This window comes from Neodiprion virginianus, chromosome 4 (genome assembly GCF_021901495.1).
Source record: "Neodiprion virginianus isolate iyNeoVirg1 chromosome 4, iyNeoVirg1.1, whole genome shotgun sequence".
In the NCBI taxonomy this organism is placed as follows: domain Eukaryota; kingdom Metazoa; phylum Arthropoda; class Insecta; order Hymenoptera; family Diprionidae; genus Neodiprion; species Neodiprion virginianus.
In genome coordinates, this window is record NC_060880.1 from 36211650 (window position 1) to 36231316 (window position 19667).

Consider the following 19667-nt stretch of genomic DNA (forward strand, 5'->3'; position numbering starts at 1 on the left):
GAACAATGAAAAATGGGAAAAATACCCGCTCCACTGTTCGCATCTCGGCTGACCCTTTAACCCCCGACGCTCCCGTGATCCAGCCACCTTCAGTCCTTCCAAAAGCAGGTTCTAGAGTCGGAGTTACAGATTACTTGGTTCTTATGACCCACTGCGAAGGCGTGAAGACGAAACAGGTGTTCGATATTCAAGTTGGGGGAACATGGACCAGGTTCTTCTCACGGTTTTGCATCTTTATTGTCACCCATTCCCCACCATTGAAATCAAAGTCAAAGAACAGGTCGAGCTAAAGTTTCATTTAGCCTCATCCCCGAGCCAACATTTCAAAAACGAACCGACTGCAACTATTCAAACATCATCACGATGCCAATGTCCTGCATTCCAAGGCGGGATTACCAGCCTAGTTTCTGACGCAGACGATGAAAATTTTCATCACCAATTTCAGCTTGGTGGCTTGTTCGAATGAGAATAAGACGCGTGCGTGCAGCATGAGTATACCAACGTGATGATGCGGCGTTGATCTGTGGCTCGATACTAATCGATGGTTATCTTGGACAACGCGCAGCAGCAGCAGCACCAGCAGCAGCAGCAACCGGCGTCGGTCGAGTGCCATTAATATGATCTACGTCTGGGCTCAGTTGGCTACCGATCTCGCGTGTGAGATGGTATCTTTAATGCTGGTTGCAGGTTCGTTTGGTCCGTAGTTCCGCGGCGCGGTGTAACTAACTTACATATAGATTGGGCCCCGACTTCTTCGTTTGGATCCTCGAGAGTTTCGAGATACGTAGCAATTGTGGCCGGAGGGCGAAGGGTGAGCAGAAATTACATTTGCATAAGCTAGCAGCGGCCCGCTTTTCGTACGACGTTTCACGTCGAAGACGCAAGGCCCACCTCGTCGACGACGCTGTCGTGTAACGTCGTCTATTTGTTATGAAGGCGGTCCTTCCACCTGTCTCACGGGCATAATGAGCTCACTGAGTTCCAGCTCTCTTCACGCTTCGTACTCTTTTATTATTCATCTCCCTCTGCCCCGGCTCTTATCTATATCCGACCGCCGCATAACCAGGGCGGCAACTATTTCGTTCCTACCTCCAACGGTACAACGTGACTGCTCCGAGTTTGACAGGTGGTTGACAGTAATGCCACAAAGGCAATACCTCCGTCCGGAGCAGCGTGTTCAAACCATTTTCAACGCTCGAACACAGCTGAAACCACGACGACAACTTGAATCGCATTACAATGGCGGGAGCCATTCCGGCCACACCTTCGTGCGATGAAGATCCGTTTCTTCCGACTATCCGTCAAACGAGATCGGACCCCAGTTACACGATTTTAAAAACATCCGATTCGAAAAACGATGTGCTCGGGTCAATTGGATTCACAGTTTGTTATCCGAGCTTCGTGGAATCGAGGAACAGCTTCTTCCCATTCCTACGTATTGTCAAGCACGCGCGATTGCAGAACCAAGGAGAGAAAGTACGCTGCGTACGTGCTTAGAACAAGCGAGCTGCAGCCGGGAAAATAGCAAATTGTGTTAATTCGATGATTTGCATAACTTTTCTGGAGATGAATGGATGCACGCTATTCCTGGAATTATCATCGGGTCTTATCATACTACGGCATGATTTTCAAGTTCACTCTAACCGATATAGATTACAAAAATTAAGAACGCACCGACGAGTTTGCGCACCGTGTGATTGGGTTGAACCCGAAATAGATGGTTGAATTCGAAAAACTGATCCACGCAGCGAGGGTTAAGATCCCTGAAGGTGGGTGTGACGGATAACTTGAGACAACTTCACGCGACTTTAAGACTTCGTAACTTTGAATGACTTTTCACAACTTCAAGTGACTTCGAGTGACTGACTTCGAAGGACTTTTCTTACCGTGTCGACCTAACTTCAAATGTGGTTAACCCTCGATCCACGCCTCTGCAAGTTTTTATGAAGATTTGAAACACGTTTCCTGACCATTTAGCCGCCTCCAAGATTCCGGAATTTCAACTTGAGGTCTTTGACGCGACAAAGATAAAGGGAATGCAAACTAGCCCGAGAGCCTACGCAAGCCTGTCCAAGCATCCAGGTCTTCATTTCCACGTGTGACGTATAAAAATAACCGAACAGCGATATTTCTCTCCGTTGAAAGAGTCGCCCCCCTTCTACATGTACAACAACGTCCAGCGGAGAGTCAAGACAGTGTAGATATTTGAAACACCTTGTAAACTCGAAGGACGTTTTTTGCGGGATCGTTTCAACGGCGGGCGTGATCGGAGTTCAGAGGTCGAATAACGGGGGTCATAAAATCGCTGATCGTCATCGAGGACGCAGAGTGGCGAATTCCCGAGAAGCTCTTCGAGCACCCCGCGCGAATCCTGACCCTTTCAGTTCCCACGGACGAGGCGAGCGATAAAGACGAGATTTTAGGTGCAATCACGCCGGATTTACCCGAATCCCAAGAGCCGTTCCGAAGCGCAGGGATGACCGCTCGTGATCGGTAAAGACGACCGGCTGTTTCGGGTGGCACAATGAAACCGGGAGATAATAAAGCCGGGGGTGAGGCGAGGTATTAAATTTATGATAAATTGTAATAACCCGCGACATTCCTTACCAAAAAACGTCCCGCCCACGCGCGGAGACGGGAAACCAGGACCCGGAGGACCGGAGGAAGGCAGGCAGGAAGAAAGGTGGGGCCCGTCCGTCGAACTACACATATTTATGCAATAGGGCCGTGTGTGTACGAAGGCCTACCGGGACCCATCCCCGGCCATTAGATACGGCGATAGAGATGAATTGAATTTGATTATAGTTCTGGGTCCGAGCATATAATTTCCCTCTGTCAAAATACGGAGCTTTATATTAGCTATAGGCTTCGCCGGCCGATGTCTCCCAATATTTACTTTCGTATTTTAGGAGAAGAACAAGATGAAATTTGCTGCGGAGAATAGAAAAAAAAGGGATCGTGGCTGGAGTTGGGAAATTTAAGGAAAGCGTACCGCGACGCATGGATTGTGAGCAGGTTCGTACCTACAACGTCTCGATTGGTACACCCGTACCGGTTTATATATCGGCATGGCGTAAAACCTGTGTACGTAGGTAATGCCCGATGCGGTACGTGCTGCGCGCGTGTACAAACACGGATAATGTAAGCCCCGTTCCACCCGTTCCTTTTATTTTTTTTTCATTCTTTTTAATTTTTTTTTTTTTTTTTTTTTTTTTCTTACACTTTTTTCCCATCTTTCTCATCTCTTCTTCTCTCCCATTTATCCAACGATATTCGGATTTTCATGTTTTATTCATTAACTGCTCCTATAATAACCACTATCAAATCTCGTTTATCCAAACATCCTATTCCCGGCTCTAGCTACCATTTTTCTCCTTATTTTCCCTCTCGTTTTGTTCTCTTGTGATTTTTTTTTTTTGCTTTTTATACCTCTTCGCTCTTTCAAACTGAAAACGATTTAATTTTCTCAACTTCTTGCATGCATAAATATGAATTTATTATGCTCAGCGTTTTTCTACTGGCGTTGTGCAGCCTGTATGTTGTATAATATTAAAGGTACACTAAGCCGTGTTCATTTGAACGCTGGTATTTAACGCACAAAAACGGTCGCTCAAAAATTTATAGCACAGTTGACGGCTAAATTGTATTTTAAAAAAACCAACACTGGTTATACAAGCGTTTTTTTTTTTTTTGTTCTTTTTACTACTCTCGTGGTGTATTCAGTTGTAACTCAACCGTAGTTAGTATTTTCGACAGTTAAGCGACGCAATTTCCATACAAAATTTACAACTGTAATAGAAAAAAATTTAAATCAATTTCTAACACGTTTTGAATTTAAAACACCAACTGTGTTCGACAAATACGGAAATCTACATTTCACATGTTACCCTCATTATATTCAATTTTCCAAGATCCTTTCTATACACTATTCACACAACTCAGCCCGGAGTACAAAAGGCAGTGATCATCCCTCGAGATAGGGAGAAAGGAGTCAAGTAACAGGTGACTCGACGATTATTTTGAAACACTTAAAACACCGAAACAGTCCTAAATGTCGAGTCGAGGTGGCGTCGGGACGAGCTGCGTTTAAATTTTTGCGCCGCAGGAACCTAAGTCCCCGGAGTTATAATTTATGAAATATAAATTCGACGGAGTCAACCCCTAACAAATTTGACCACACCCTGCCACGCCCTTCCGTGCTCTTTTCTTCTGGTCCTTTGTTTCCATCGTCCTTTTGCCGGAGCGTATTCAACAGGCTGAGCTTTGTTTCTTCCCCTGAAATTGTCTGAAAGTTGTCTTCTGAACCTGTCGCTAACGTTTCTTTATTCTCCCTCGATCCCTTCGCTCTGTAAGTGCACATTTGTCTCGACGCTCCATTTTTGACGGTCAAAAATGAAAGGGACCATTCATTGCTGCAGCCGAATCATTTGTTTGGTGAACCGATTTTCGACTCTCAAACCCTTTCATGTCTGTCCGTCTGATCGAGCTCCTTCATTTATTTTCACTAATTGCCTATCGATTCTCCTTTACGGTGTTTTGTACAGGTACACGTATGCTACAATACACCCGCCGCCCATCTTCCATTTCGTTTCAAGCGTCTCTCTCTCTCTCTCTCTCTCTCGGAGGTTTTAACAATGATCCAGGTATAATAGCGGCCTTCCTTGAAATTTTCAAATTTCTACGTACGAATGTCTAATTATTTTTTGCGGTTAGAAAGGATTCGCGTGGGCCGTGCAGGCAGATCTGGGTCGCGGCGCCCGCGTGCATCTGTAAAGAGCCATATAGCGACGGTGGTCATTAATTATTATCCCTGATAAAAAAGGGGGAAAAAGAAATGAGACGATATTTCAAAATAAAAGAAAACCGTCAGATACGTACGATCGTTAAAACGAAACTATCTCCTCGAAGCGCCTCGTCTAGGCCAACTTCGCTCCTTCTTTTATATGCTCGGTATTTCCGGTGCCTCGTCGTAACTCTTAAAAAAATTTAGACGATTCGCATGATGCGTGAAAGCTCAAGGGCACGTTATAAATTGATCATTTATAACAAGGATATATTCATCCGACAATATGAAAAAAAAGGGAAGACAAGGTAAACAGAAGTCCTAGCAATATTATCAGATGTTTGCTTTTTTAAAATTCTTATTTTTTTCTTCATTTTTTTTGTTTCTAGAATTCTCAGGCGAAAAACAACTCGAATAATAATCACGACGTCCTTGCGTATAGGTATAGAAACGCGGCGAAACGCTTGCGTACACAATTTGCGCAATTTCAATGGGGAGTCGGTAACCAAAAGCGCAATTAAATCTGGCGGCTCATTCGGTTGTGCGACGATACTTATGGAAGAGCGGTGATTCACTGTTACCGCAAACAAAGAGCTTCGGTCGGCGGTCTCAGCACGAGATGCTGTACCTCCGCACATAATATCGGTGAAGTCAAGTTAAAGTAGTGACTAAATTACAACCGAGAGAAGGAGGTAAATTTGCGGTCGAAGACGAGAAGAGAACAACGCAAAACGGACCGTTCGTTTTGCGGCCGCAAAGATAATTCGAAATTCCCGCGGCGTGGATAAGATTCGAGAAAGTGAGAGAGAAAGAGAGAGAGAGAGAGAGAGAGAGAGAGAGAGAGAGAGAGAGAGAGAGAGAGAGAGTGAGAATGAACGGTGATGGTTCTCACTGGGAGAAGGATGATGCAGGAATGTGAGAGGAATAAAAAGAACCACGCCGATGCAAAGCTCGAATCTCCGGGCTCGTTTGTCATATTAGGCGAACGGATGACGCGCTTGTGCCACGGTTCGAAATTCAAAGACGCCAGGAGAGAGATCGAGGATCCGGTTACCCCGGGAAACATGGTTTTAATTTGAATTTGTAACATGGACCAAGATTCCATTCCTGCCTTATATGAACCTACCATTCGCCCGCTTACCCCGAAGGCTTAGCCGCTGCCCCGCGTTCCGCAGCGATTTATCCTGCACAAGGCAAAGGCTGATCCTCAAGCCATGGTCCGGCCTTTAACTAGCTAGATATTTTACTTTTGATGTAACGTAAGACACTGAGCTTCGGCCCGCTGACTGAACGCGCCTCAATGCAGCTACATACGTTCGTCTACCAAAATTCACGGCTCCAAACCCGCGCAAAATATACAGAACTTGAACTCCCGAGAAAAACCTTCTTTTCGGGTTTTAAAATATCCGAGTCTCTGATCTTTTCACGGGCAACTTTCTTCTATTGAAGATATTACGTAGCTATTTAGAATGAGAGATACAGATATGATGGATTATTTTACAACTGCAGAATAATTTCCACTGTGCGTATACTTTGAATCGTGGCCATTTTGCATCGTTACGATAACATTTAAAATAGTTCGAAATTTGAAAAGAAACTTTGTTTTCAACTGATCAAAGAAAATGCTTCGAACGTGTTTGTGAGTAAAAAAAAAACTTCTGGCGTCGCGAAATTGAGAATTCTTGGTTATAGATGGAAAAAAATCACATCCCATATTCAACGTGTTTTTTCCTCGAACACTGTGCATTGATCAAGAACAGACTCGGAGTAAATGTTTCCAGATAGCCAAATAAGGTTTCCATTACTTTTAGGATGAACGCAGTTCGATTTTTCTTTCAGTTTTTCGTGAATTCTTAAATTGAGTGGTTCCAAAGTGAATCACGCCGAGAGTAGAACTAATGCAGCTGTTCGCGTGCACGGAAAGCGGTCGCATTGTGAGTCAATGGGATAAAAAAGAAGGTCTTCAAGTTGCCGGAGCACGGCGAGCTCGAAATCAGCTGAGATGTAAAAATGTTACATCTTGATTACGGGCTGAAAACCCCTGGCTAATGTCGCGTGTAAACTACTTTTATTAGGAGGTTAAGAATTTTAATTTCCCGAAAATAGAAACTGGTTTTCTTCCTCTGTCACAAGTGTGTGTAACGATCTCCGAGAGCCGGGCCTATCCGCACCATAATGTGGCCCCAAAACCGTCCACCCACCTCACGTGCCTCGTGTACATGCTTGTCTCACACCAATGCGGATCTGACCCCGCGAAGATCCACGTCTGAGGATCCTCGTGTCGTGGGCGAGTTGTTTTCACGTTATAAGAAAGGAAGAGAAATAAAAAAAAAAAGAAAAAAAAAACACACCACGACAAATTTAATATCTCCGATGCTCGCTGCGATGCGATGGACGCGTGTCTTCGGTCGATCGGCGTCACCGCTTGAATTTCGACATTGGATGGATCGACGCAGCGGCGACGTAAAAAAAGAAATCCCCCTCGAACAAAACGCCGTTTTCTTTTTCTTTCAATTTTAGAATCATCTGGTACACCGATTGTGAGTAGAAATTCTTACGTCGACTGTACACTGACGGTTCCAGATTTATAGCTGATGAAAACTTCTTCAATTACAGTGTACGTCGAACTAAGGTTTTACTATCGTTTGTCCATTTACGTAGAGTTTCATAATAAATATGTTGAAACCAAACGAACTTTGTAAAATCAACATTGTTTTGTAACATATTGAATGACTTTCGACGGTATAAAATCTTTTTTAACGATACAAACTGTTTCACTCACGCCACATTACACAAGTGGGTATAAAATTTTCTCTCTCTCTCTCTGTAAATGAAATTAGGAAAATCATTCCGCCCAAAGCCCATAATTTTTGGAGTTAATCTTATCAAATAAAAAATTGCAGGAACTCCATTTCAAATTATGGTAGTAAAAAAAAAAAAAAAAATTTTCAACAATGCAAAACAGACGATACCAACAGCTGTAAATCGTATCGTCATCGTATATTTTTATCGGTATTTATTTAGCAGATCAAATTGTTGGATCTTCTCCGATCTTTTTTCGACTTCATCGAGGCTCGTCGGTTCCGACGTCTCACTTCCGATGCGGCCTGTGTTCAAGATCGTTGACTTTTCGAAAGGGGAATTTCAACGCGGTGGACTCCTCACGAGTACGGCTAGCCTGCAGGATTTTCCTTGCATCCGAATCTTTATTCGGATGAAACGGGCAGAGTAATTCCTCGCCTAGCGGGGGCCCGAGGAAGATAACCTCGCCCCGTCTCGTACAAACTCCATCCGAGGACGATAACTTTCGGCCGTTATGCCTGCCTACTCCCGCTCTTTCCGGCTCTAAACCACGCGAGTTGCTCAATCCAATCTGAATCACCTATCCTCTCTACCTCGTCTTGCCTGATATGCATATATTTCTATTAACCGTCGTCGGCCAGATCGTTCAGATAAGGATCCATTTACTCTCACCATTTTTACAACGCTCAGTGCGGGAGACTCGCTTGTCCATCGGCTGCAATATGCCACGCGATACGATGCTTACGGGCTTTTAACGCTGTAGCTTAAATGCGCATTACACGTCTTCGCTCGGTATATGAAATGGAAAAGTGGCAATTCTCGGTTGTAGTTTTAAAAGATTGGATGCTCTTTACAGTCCCTAATTCCACTCCGGATGACGGCGGATTGAACATACTCGAGTCGCCCGATTCCCTCAAAAGCGATTTCTCATTACATCGATCGGCCACGTCAGACACGTTGTGTCTAGGTTGAAAATTCTTCTTCGTGAACGGTATTTTTTTCTATCCTCTCCTCTGAGTTATTGAGAGTGAAAAGAAAATTTTTACGGATCGTCCTAAGCTTACATTACAGCTGAAGAATTATTAAGCCCTGAATAGAATTTACAGCGAAGTTTTACCCAAATATTCATCTAACACGCTATAATCGAATGAAATTAATTTTACGACGTTATTGCAATGAATACCAAACATTTTTTTTTTTTAAACAACAATAATCACAAGGAATATAGTTCCGAATTATCCGTAGACAAGTAGATAAATACTTTATAACGTGGTTGATGCGAATTTTTTTCTCATTGTTAGTGCATGGGATGAAATATTCGTAAGAATGCAAACTTCCGAAGCGATTGTAGTTGGGCCGCAAAGCTAATATCGGCATGCGAGTCAGGTGCGAGAAAAATTCAAGGGTCCCCGTCAAGCAGGGGGACTACTTTAATTCGCTTTTCGAGGGGCTGTAATTGAAAGTTGTTACGCTCCGTATTTTACGACTTTGTCCCCGAGGCATGCAAAACTCAGCTTTTAAAGTCCACCGCGAGGCGTTTAAGGGGGGCAGAAGCCGATTATCAACGGTAAAAAAACGCGTGTCCCCCCTTCGTTCGGCTAATTAAGACCGACTAAATTCGTCAAAATTATAACAGCATGGTAGCGATTCCGCAAGATGCAGCTGCGTAACGCGAATCTTGATATTAAAACGCGGATTAATTGCAATAACGGATTGAAATAAATAAACCTCGACCAATTACGTGCGTATACAATAAATATATACGATGCGTCGAAGGATTCTCCCAATTATCGCAAACTTTATACCGCATACCTACGACCAGAGGAAATTTGTTTCGCGCGGTGAAAAAGCTGATCACGGGGTCGTCAATCCTGTACGAATTTATTCCCATGGTTTCTTAAGCCGGCAGTAAAATAGAAACACGTTTGTCGCATTTGGCTTGATTTTCAATTAACATAAGTCGGGATTTCATTCGGCACGAGTCGCTGCTCTTTTCGTAGAAGCGAGCGGATGAAAGTAAAAAGAAAAAGGCATCCATCCGACAGCGGACTAATTGAGAGAAAAAAAGTTTTAAGATATAGATAGGTGCAATAAAAGTGGTCACGAACTCGAAACGCAAAAGCCGAAAACAAAACAGCCCCTAAAATACGGTGAAACCATTTACCGAAAATATTTAGAAAGCTAATAAATTGGGCCCGACGGTATCGGCGAGGATGGGACTGACCGAAGCTCGGACAGGTCGTCCGGCTCGATAACGCGATTGGGGCTCGGGTCGTCAAAATAAATGAGCTGCAGCAACCAGCTCGGAACAAATTGGACGAGAGATGATCCTTCGGTCGCATATCTCGGAACCAACCCCGGGGGCAAATTTTGTCCGTAAGTAATGTGGAGCGATGCGATGCCGGCTGGCCAGCTGCGGCGAAAAGCTTCAGGCACGGATAGGAAAAGCTCTCGGTTATAGCGCCAGCTGCCGTAGCAAAAAGGGCGACGGTGTAACGGAAGCGCAACGCAACGCAAAGCAACGCAACGCGACGCGACGACGAGGCGTCTTCGGTTTTCCACCGTCAAACTCTCTTCCCTTTTCTCCGAATATTTTTGGATTTTCATCGCGTCGAAATAGCCACCTGACTCACGACGCTGTTCTATTCTCTTGGTAAGCTCGCTGATGGCGCTCCAGCTGAACGGGTGTTAAAAGCTTTTATTGACGACGCTCGCGACGCGACGTTGAATCCGAACCGGATGCGAGATTCCCGCTCGATCCTCGTAGCTATCCGGAAAGTCGTAATCGAATTCTAAATATCCACTTTCGACGCCCATAACCATTCTTTCTTGACGCTCTGCACCCGGTTTCTTGCACACGAAGACCAATTTTTTTCTTCTTTTATCCCAGAACGCCGATCCAACACGTCACGGAAACCTCGGCTTCAAACGCTTAAACTCGGATTACTCGATTCCACTCGACACTTGTCTCACTTAAAAAAAAAGGCTAGAATTTCGTTGGAAAAAACTAGGATATTTTGTATATTTTACACACAGAAAAAAAAAAAAAAAAAAAAAAAAAAAACGATGAGTTGAAGATCCCACGACAAGATTGATTAACCCGTAACAAATTATACCGAAGAAGTCTTAAACCGAACTAGAAAATCCGAGTGTTAAGAAAAAAAATTCAACGTTTTTCTAAGAATATCCGAATTTTTTTAGTGAAATTTTCACAGGTAGTGACGTGAAGAGACGTTACGTACGCTCGCAATTTCAAGCCTGTAATCACTGGCACAATATTATCTCTGACTTTCCAATACTTCAATGACAATATTGACCGGTAAAACCAAGCTGCATGATTTCACATTCTCCTTAGCGGTTGCACAGTGCAAATCCCTGCAGCGATACGCGGTGAAAGAGACGGAATAATAGCGATTGAAATGTGAAATCCATTCCCTTGACGTCTTCGGCAATTAATCTTATTTTCAATCAAACGAATGCAACGCGAACGCGACGACTTGCCAAACATCAGCCGTCGTATCGACGGCACTCTTTCACTCCTTCGCTCCCCTGCAGTCTTGGCTAATATGCTCAACCGAACTCTGAAGCCGTGCCAAAACGTGCCGTGAATAAAATATGCCACGCTCTACGCGGAATTGATATCGCGAAGGAGGAGGAGATAAAAAAATGGTTCCCTCGACGTTAAAGAACATTACAAGATTTCGCAACGTGTCTGATTAGTCGCGATGAAATCGATTCGATTCGTCGAGTATTTCTCAATTTATTCAACAAGTATCTGTGTAAAATTCCGGGAAAATTCTTCGAGTATTCCGAATGAGTAGCCTGAGATCGCATTGCACCGTAAAGATGCCAAAATAAATTGATGTAACTTTTTCTTATTTTACGTAAGTTTTGATTTATTGTATTCATGCGGGCATTCCAATGAAAAACGAGGAGCTTTTTCGTCTGTGGGACAACTGTGGGTCTCGAATTCGATCCAATGATCGTTACGAAAGAATTCAGCTATTTAGAATTCATAAAGTTTGATCGATAAAATGGCGAATGGTAAATCGTCATTGAAACTCATTACGATAGTCGAGAAACTTTTTTTACAATTTTGTCTTGGATCCTGATCGATATCTGATTCGATATATTCTGACGCCGTAGTAAACTGCGAAATTTACGCCGTTGATATTCAGCACATTTTGTAAATCGGATTTCCAGTTTGGCGAGTGCGAATATTCGCTGCTTGACACGAGCATGCGGAAAAAAAGGAATGGAGAATAAAAACGAGAAGCCAAAAAAGGTGGTGAATAGTTGGCACACCTGGCGATAGGTATGTGGATAGGTGGGGCGTGGTGAAGTTGGTACAGACGGACAACTGCTGGCAGAAAACGCGTAGGTCGAACTGTATTATTCCGGTCTTGTTGCGTTCCGTCCGTTCAGCCGCCGCCGGAGAAATGCGGCGCGTTGCCTGTCGTGTATTGAAAAGTGCGTCAAGTGACGCGATGTGCGTGGGAAGTTCACGTATAACCGCAATGTGCATATAATATAACCATGCATGGATGGAGTACCAGGTGTAGTGACGCGGCACCGACATCGGCAAAAAACCAGAAATGTCGATCGACAGAAGGAGCGGAATATCCAATTTTCATTGATGCGAAAAACTGGTTCGTCAAATCTTTAAATGCGGAAAGTCCAAGTAAAGAAAATTGTAAATATAGGAAATTTAAAACGTAAAACGCGAAAATCGAATGAGAGAATCGAAACTGTCGACATTTTTAAGTTCCTATAAATTGAGTTTTCGCTTTTTTAAAAATTCGGTATCGTGCCCTTCAATTTTTTGATCTTTCTATATTTTTAGCCCGCAGCCGTCGCCGATGAATTTTACCTCGTGCTTCCGCAAGCTCGCTCGCCCAATTCAATAATACACTTAAGTATATCATATAATAGATTTCACAATTACTCGGCTACAAATTCTGATTTACGTTTTCAATTTTTACGACGGCCTGTCAGGAACTGCTTATAATAATATTAATTCAACGTCGAGCAAGTTCCTCTTTTTTCAACGCGTTACGTTGCTCGCACATATGTCGAGGATGTTTCGGTCACACTTACAACTTTTTTCGCAGGCCATCTGTTCTCATCGCGTTTAATACTTTTATGCTTGTTTATCTTTTCCTATTATTTCCTTTTTCTTTTCTTACTACTTTTTTTGTTTTAGCAACTTAACGAGACACGCGTACAATGTTATTTTCTATCTTAGGTATATACCGTTGTACAAGACAGCTGGAATTATACATCAGATACAGTTGTCAGTCAATCATTATCTCACGTTGTTTGGTTACGTATATGCTAATTCTTCTGCTACCTTTAGTTCCCATTTTTAAATAACAGTTCTGATTTCCTACAAGATATGCATTCGTAACTTGTGCGTAATCTTTGCTATGGTAGATTTTTTTCAGCGTTCAAGCAATTGGTATTAATCAGCCAATTTGTAGAACTTCTATTGAACAACCTATAATTTATACAACAAGTACTTGTATAAATGTATAATATTTTGCTAGTAATAAACATCTGTCATAATTATTATTCAATTAAGTGGTAAAAAGTATACGTATACATTTGTATTCATGACAAAAGGGAAACTCTGATAGACGATTTTCTACCTATTTCCAGATATTCATTTCGACTATTTTCTTATCGCGTCGAATCTTTGAATCACTCGACCCAATTCTTGGTTCCTGAAAATTGCAAGAAAGAAAAATCTACGCCAATCGAACCGATTTTCGAGGTCTTTAAAAATTTCAACCAATTTGGAAATACGCTATAGACCGAATCACGTCGCACGCTGCATCAACCTTCACACCGTTAATTTTGCAAGAGAAAAAAATTGCGCACAGTCCGACGTCGTTGCGTTGAATGATTCGATACGTGTACCTGTAAAAGATAAGAATGTAGCCAGAATAGATAATGCGTAGATATATTATATAAGTGATCCCTTCCTTGGAAATAATCGGTCGAATTGATAAATATGACTTTCCGTTATCTCGTCTTATTACGCACTTCTGAGATCCCGCGATGGTAGCAGCCATGCACGGCTGCCGCAGCTTCGGCTCGAGACGATAAATTTATTACCGTGCGGCGCGTGGACCAAACGACTTTACCTACACACACACACACGTACACACGACGTGCGAGTACACATATGAGTACCTGTGCTGTACCTGCGCCATGTTCACGTGCCTAACGCGCAGGGTGCAACAAAGTATGCGTTGTCATAAATGCGTAGAGCTATTACAGAGGTAGAACGCACCTAGCTAATATTCAGCTTTACGATTAGCCGAGCAGCAGTTCTTTGCCGCGTGTCAATTATACGCATCGATCGAAGAAGATATAATAATGCGAAAATGTTTCGCTGATGTTGATTACTTGTAATAGTTACGAATAACGATGATTTTCATTAGAAACGAGATTAGCACTTGCGGTGAAATTGATTTGCAGCAGCGTGCTGCTATCGCTTTCGAAGAAATCTGCCCATGCTTCGGAAATTGTTCGATACCGCGTTACTCAAAGTCTGTACGAACAGAGCGTTGGTTATAATGATCCGTGCGGTTTACTGGTTGAAAAAAGAACAACTCGTGAAAATTACCGAATCGTATCAATGCAGCTTTCAATTCACTTCCGCGCCGTGGCCATGAAGATAAATGCGCAACGTCAGCTTGAGAAATGTTCTTTCGTATACTTAAGCGACTTAACGATGAAGACGAGTCTTCGCACGGTTCTCGCTGAAATTCGGAAGGGGTGTACGAGGGTCATTGGGTCTTTGAAAATCCGTTCAGAATACGCAAATGACACCGATGTCATTGAAACGAAGCCTCGCAGCTTACCTCTGACCGCAGCGTTGAGACGATCCAGATTGGAGATAGTCAGTGGAACGGGTCCAAAGCGCATTAAGACCCTGCCCCGAGATCCATCTTGACGATCCGCTCTTACGCCCAAGAATATGCCGGTGTAGCTCCTGCGTACGTAAGCGCCGCAGGTGCTGTTGACGGTCAAGTCGACGGTGGAGTTAAGGACGCCCTTGATGGCCCGTTTGACCCTGACGTGTAGCTGGCCGTTTCTGAGCTCCTTAATTTTCCCGGTGAAAATGAAATCCGAGTTGTGAACCTCGTGCAAGAAGCTCGTATCGTTCTTGATCGCGTTAGTCAAATTCACCCGACACTCGAGGAGTTCCTTGGTCGTCAGTCTTCCCAGGACGAGACTCGACGCCGAGACGAGGAGCAGCATCGGCAGGAGGAAAACGCGGACCTTGAACCCGTCCATCTTATCCAAGATCCGGGCGGGTCACATGGGTGGGATTAATTAATTCCCGTCAAAATCCCCGAAAGCTCCGAGCTTTCGAGCCCTTTTCAGACCCTTCTCGCCTCTTCGAGGCACCGTGCGTTTCACGGCGTTATGCAACAGGTTGGCGCCGACGTCCCACGCGAGTTTTAGCGCGACCACGGGTTAACAGTTCTTCAACTAAGATCCCGTCTCGGGAACCGCCGTTCGGAGATGTTGCTGGTACCTTCGGTTAATTAATGAGGAAGGTAGCGCGCTGCTGCGTCGTCTTTTCCTACGAACTATCGCTATTTTTACATCTACAACAGAGAGCTGGCTACAGGAGAGAGAGAGAGCTCAAGTCTTAGACCCTGGATACTCAACACTGACGTGAAACAACCGAGGATGATTTTTTATTACCAAGGTACAAATTTCTTTTTTCCATCCAGCTTCCTCAACTCGGACCATAAACACCGTTCATTCTCATTGTTGTAATTTTTTTTTTTTTTTTTTTTAATACACTTTGGCGGGTTCTTCCGAGGTGTAAACGTTTACGTATTCGATAAACGCAGAAATTTATTTTCAATCACTGTGTTCAAAGTTAAGACCGTTAATCAGGAAAAAATTGGGATTCTTCAACGTTGATTAAGAAAAAAAAAAGAAGAAAAATCATTACAGCAGAACCGGAGACGAATAATAAGAACTGTGTTTTTTGTCACGAATAAATTATCGATACCACTAAAATCACACAACACATTAACTAAAAGATAGTTTATTTCACATCAACGATCTGAAAACTAGTCACATAATATGTAAATACATACACGACACTGATTGATAGTAACGCTAAATCCATTACAGAATGAGAACAGCATTGCAAGTTTCCGTCTGGGTCACTGAACTGGTGGGTGGAGATTAAGAATCACTGATTCACGCTGGGTTGTTTTGAATTTGGCGGTACTCCGAGGGCGCGAAATTCAAACTCTGAGGCGCGAAATTCAAACTCCCAAGAGACGCCTCGGATCGGAGATGTTCGACTGTCAAAGAGCTAGGCGATTAGCCTAGACAAGCGCGTTCTCCGAGGTTGAGCGAGCTGAGTGAGCGATGGTGGTTGGTGGCTGGTCGCGTGGAGGCACGCGCTGAACTGAGGGCGAAGCGTGGACCCTGCGTCTACGTTCCAGCGTAGGCGGTAGTGGCATAGGATCCGGCGTGGCGTACGCGGCGACGAGGACAAGGAGGAGGCGACGGAGGTGGAGGTGGAGGTGGAGGTGGAGGTGGAGGTGCGGAGAGAAAGAAGAGAGGACTCCCGCTCCCCGGAGTCGCCACGCGGCCGCCGGACACACCTATGCGTGTAACGGGTGTCACCTTCGTCACAGCTGATCCAATCTGGGTGCCGTGTATCCGATATCGGTTACCTATTAATCCCCCGCCCTCGCCATCTCCATCGGCCCCCCTTCCCCCCGAGCAGAGCTTACGCTTCGCGCTTATCAAGATTTCCACTTTTGGTCCTCAAAATTTACCCACCTCGTAACTCGATACCCTCCGTCGCATCGTATTGTCTGTGTATACTCTATCGATTACCCCGACTCTAATCCCGGACCGATTTATACCTCGGCGAGGTTTCGAAATCCACAATTATCGAAAACTCGGATGAGAACGAGACCTTTTTGGGATTTATGGACACCGAGAGGAGACACGTTCAATTGAACGGCTTTCTTCGTCCGGTTTTTCTTTCTGGATATCATAGAGTTTGTTCAAGCATTTCTATAATTGGATTCAAAAGTAAAATGACACGGTATTGGCTGTCTCGGAATTCATTAATTTTGTGCGAGTTTGAGTGATTCTTGTAGTTTTATTACAAAAGCAAATAGTTCGACTGCAGTTTTTAAAGCTTATATCAGGGTTCTCTCGAATGTTAAAAAGCTGACCGTTTTCACTGACGGTTTCAGAAAATTCTTTCGCAAAATCAACTGCCGTCACTGTATGAATTGTGAATTTTTGTCACGATCAGCCTACACCGTTAACGTTTATTTACATTTCCGTAAATTTTTTTGCTAGTTAAATCTGTACTAGCAATCACGGTAAGAATACAATGAAACGAAACGAAAGTTAATTATTTACTGCATTAAAATTACCTACCTGTATATAAAAATCTAAGCGCGATTAATTAAAACGCAGTTGAACAGAAGTTTAGTAAAAATCCTTCGAAAAACGATATTGCTAACTGATCAATGGATTCAATACGAAACTCGGACCGCGGCCTAAATTCGACTCCGCAGGTGTCAGTAATTGATAAAAATGAGAATCGAACCGAAGTTCTCCCGCAGCTCAGATTAAAGTATAATAAGTAGAACGAAAGAAGTATGCAACGCTCTTGAATTAATGCCCGCTCGGAGTGAAATTATATACCTTCACAGACGCAGGCGCTTCGACGTAGAGGCTTGTGCGCGATCCGCGTGAAAGAGCCGCGGCAGCCGCATACAAACGCAGTCTCGGATAGGAATCAGCGGGATACGAAGAGCGGGCGGTTGCAATAGGCCTAGCAATATCTCACTCGGAAAGGGTTTACGACAACTGCAGGAGCGGGCCCCTCGGGGAGGTCCCGGGGGAGGAATGACGGCGCGCGCCGCGTTCGCCGCGTACGCGAGGAAGCCGCGGGTACGTCGGCCGCGAAGAAGAGGTACGAGATCGTCGCCGCGGGTCCTGAATCCCGACTGCGGACTGCGGCAAGAATTACCGCTGAACGCCGACGTCCTCGAAAGGTTCCGGAAAAAATCAGCAGCTTCAGGCCTCACGGCTCATTATCATGCGGATGGGCGATACACGCCTGTGCAGCATTCCAGACGCAATGTTCGTGATCGGGAAGAAGGTAAACAGTGAAGTCTTTGTCGAGCTGATGAAGTCTTACGAGTGTTGTTTCAGTCAGGAAATGTTTTGCTTGATTATACGGAGAAAGTACGGAAAGTCGGAAAATGTGATTTACAGGGAACGTTCGAGTATCAATTATAACACTATAAATTTTCTCGCGGATTAATTATTTCGATGGGACCCTAGTTCACCAAGTGTCTTCAATGAATCAGAATCATGTGCAGAGAGTAAAAGGAAGGAAACGCGACTGGTCGCATGTTTCGGTCTTGCAATGTCTGGACCGTAAATCAATTTGAGAATGCTTAATAACCATTTGAGATTGAAAGTTAAAAGTGCCAGACCTTAACATTCAATATACATGGCTTAGGGTAGATGTAACATTTTTGGTCACTTTCGTACCGTATGTGGTCATCAAATTATCCACTTTGAGCATATTAATTGGTTGTAAATGAAAGCTTGACGCCAAATGGCAAAAAAGTGTTAGGGCGGCTTTAATCGCTGTAAACTTTGATTTCTGAACAATCGAGCGGTTTGAGAGGTTCCATTTCACAAATCAATAAACGAATAGAATTCTGGTACCAGAAACGATCCAAGAAATGTGAGGCACTATCATATAATCAAACGGACAATACCGATTGCCGCAAGGTGAAAGCTGCGCATCCCCTAAAGCCAGGCTATTTTCGAGGTCCCGTCGACGTCAGGCGTCAAGTTGGTAATTGGCGAGGAAGTAAATCGAGGATAAGAGCTGCCGTGGATGGAGGATCTGGAACACATCTGACCAGCTACCGCAACGCGGTGTAGTACCCTTTCAATTTTCAAGAGCCATAACTCACCGCCACCCCCACGAACGAGGATATACTTGCGGAGACCGGTGAGTAAGGCGAACGACTTATCGCCCGGAGTATAAGATAGGTACGAACGGCTAAACCCCCGTCCGAGTTTTAGTTTTCTGCGTGTGCGTGTACTTAGCATAAGTCCAAGACCCGAGGCGCTCTCTCATCGTATTTCACATCTCCTCTTCGTTCCCTCGCGTCCGTGAAAGCCTCTCGCGAAGGTGGGACTACGCGCATATTCGTGGCGGGTCTTGTCAGCCCGGAAAAGGAGCTCATTTACTCGTTTGTAACTTATCGTCAGAGTGACTTATTGCCCCGTCGTAGCTGTTCAGGGTACTTTCCGAAGGTGGAGTGCAGGCGGTAACACCGGGCTGGACTCGCGGCCAGGTAATTCCCTGAAATTAAGTGCTCGCCTCCGCGGTCTTACTCCTCTCGGCATCACGGACTCTCCTCACAGCGGAAGATTCATCCGTAGCTTCGAAAGCCGGACGCCCTTGCAAGCTCCACCGCCGTTCCAATCCTCCGCCAAATTGCGGTGGACTACGTTCAGATTGGCACCTTCGACGACCATACAGGCGGGAATCATCTTCGCCTCCTTCCGCACGTCTCTGAGGAAGTTGATCATTCGACTCGCTTCGTGCTCAATCATCCGTGTGAAGTGTCTGTTCGTTTCCAACGAACGGTGAAGAATCGTCAACTACCTGCATCAAGAATCGATCGTACCAGAAAACACTCGAATGAAAGGGTTGCATTAAGTCATCGTCTCGTGTTTCGGCCGCCAACAGACTTCGAAAGACTTCCAAAACTGTTGGAATGAAGACGCGTTGAGACTCGATGGTGATTCGGCGCAGGTATAAGCGAAGTTGGGAAGAAAACGATCTAAGCAAAGGGAGAGACAGGTGCTCCACGACCCTAAATCTAACTGGACATGACACGGGATGAAGTCGAGAGATCCTTTATCCCAGGACCACTTAGTCAGTTCGGTAACGCGGCGCGGATGGAAGAAAAGGTGATTCTTATCAGTGGTTTTGTCAGTGGTTCGGATACCTCGACATGCGTTATAGGCGTGGCTGCGCAGA

General features: G+C 44.4%; 1 protein-coding gene across 1 annotated transcript in view; it reads right to left on the bottom strand.

The window, feature by feature from the left end:
* The window catches only part of LOC124302321 (agrin-like), a 290584-nt gene extending 274574 nt beyond the window's left edge, over nucleotides 1-16010 (bottom strand). Inside the window, exon 1 of the mRNA XM_046758373.1 lies at nucleotides 14455-16010. Coding sequence (XP_046614329.1) covers nucleotides 14455-14890 — 436 coding nt within the window. The 5' untranslated portion in view covers nucleotides 14891-16010. The remainder of the gene's footprint in view (nucleotides 1-14454) is intronic.
* Nucleotides 16011-19667: the final 3657 nt, after the last annotated feature.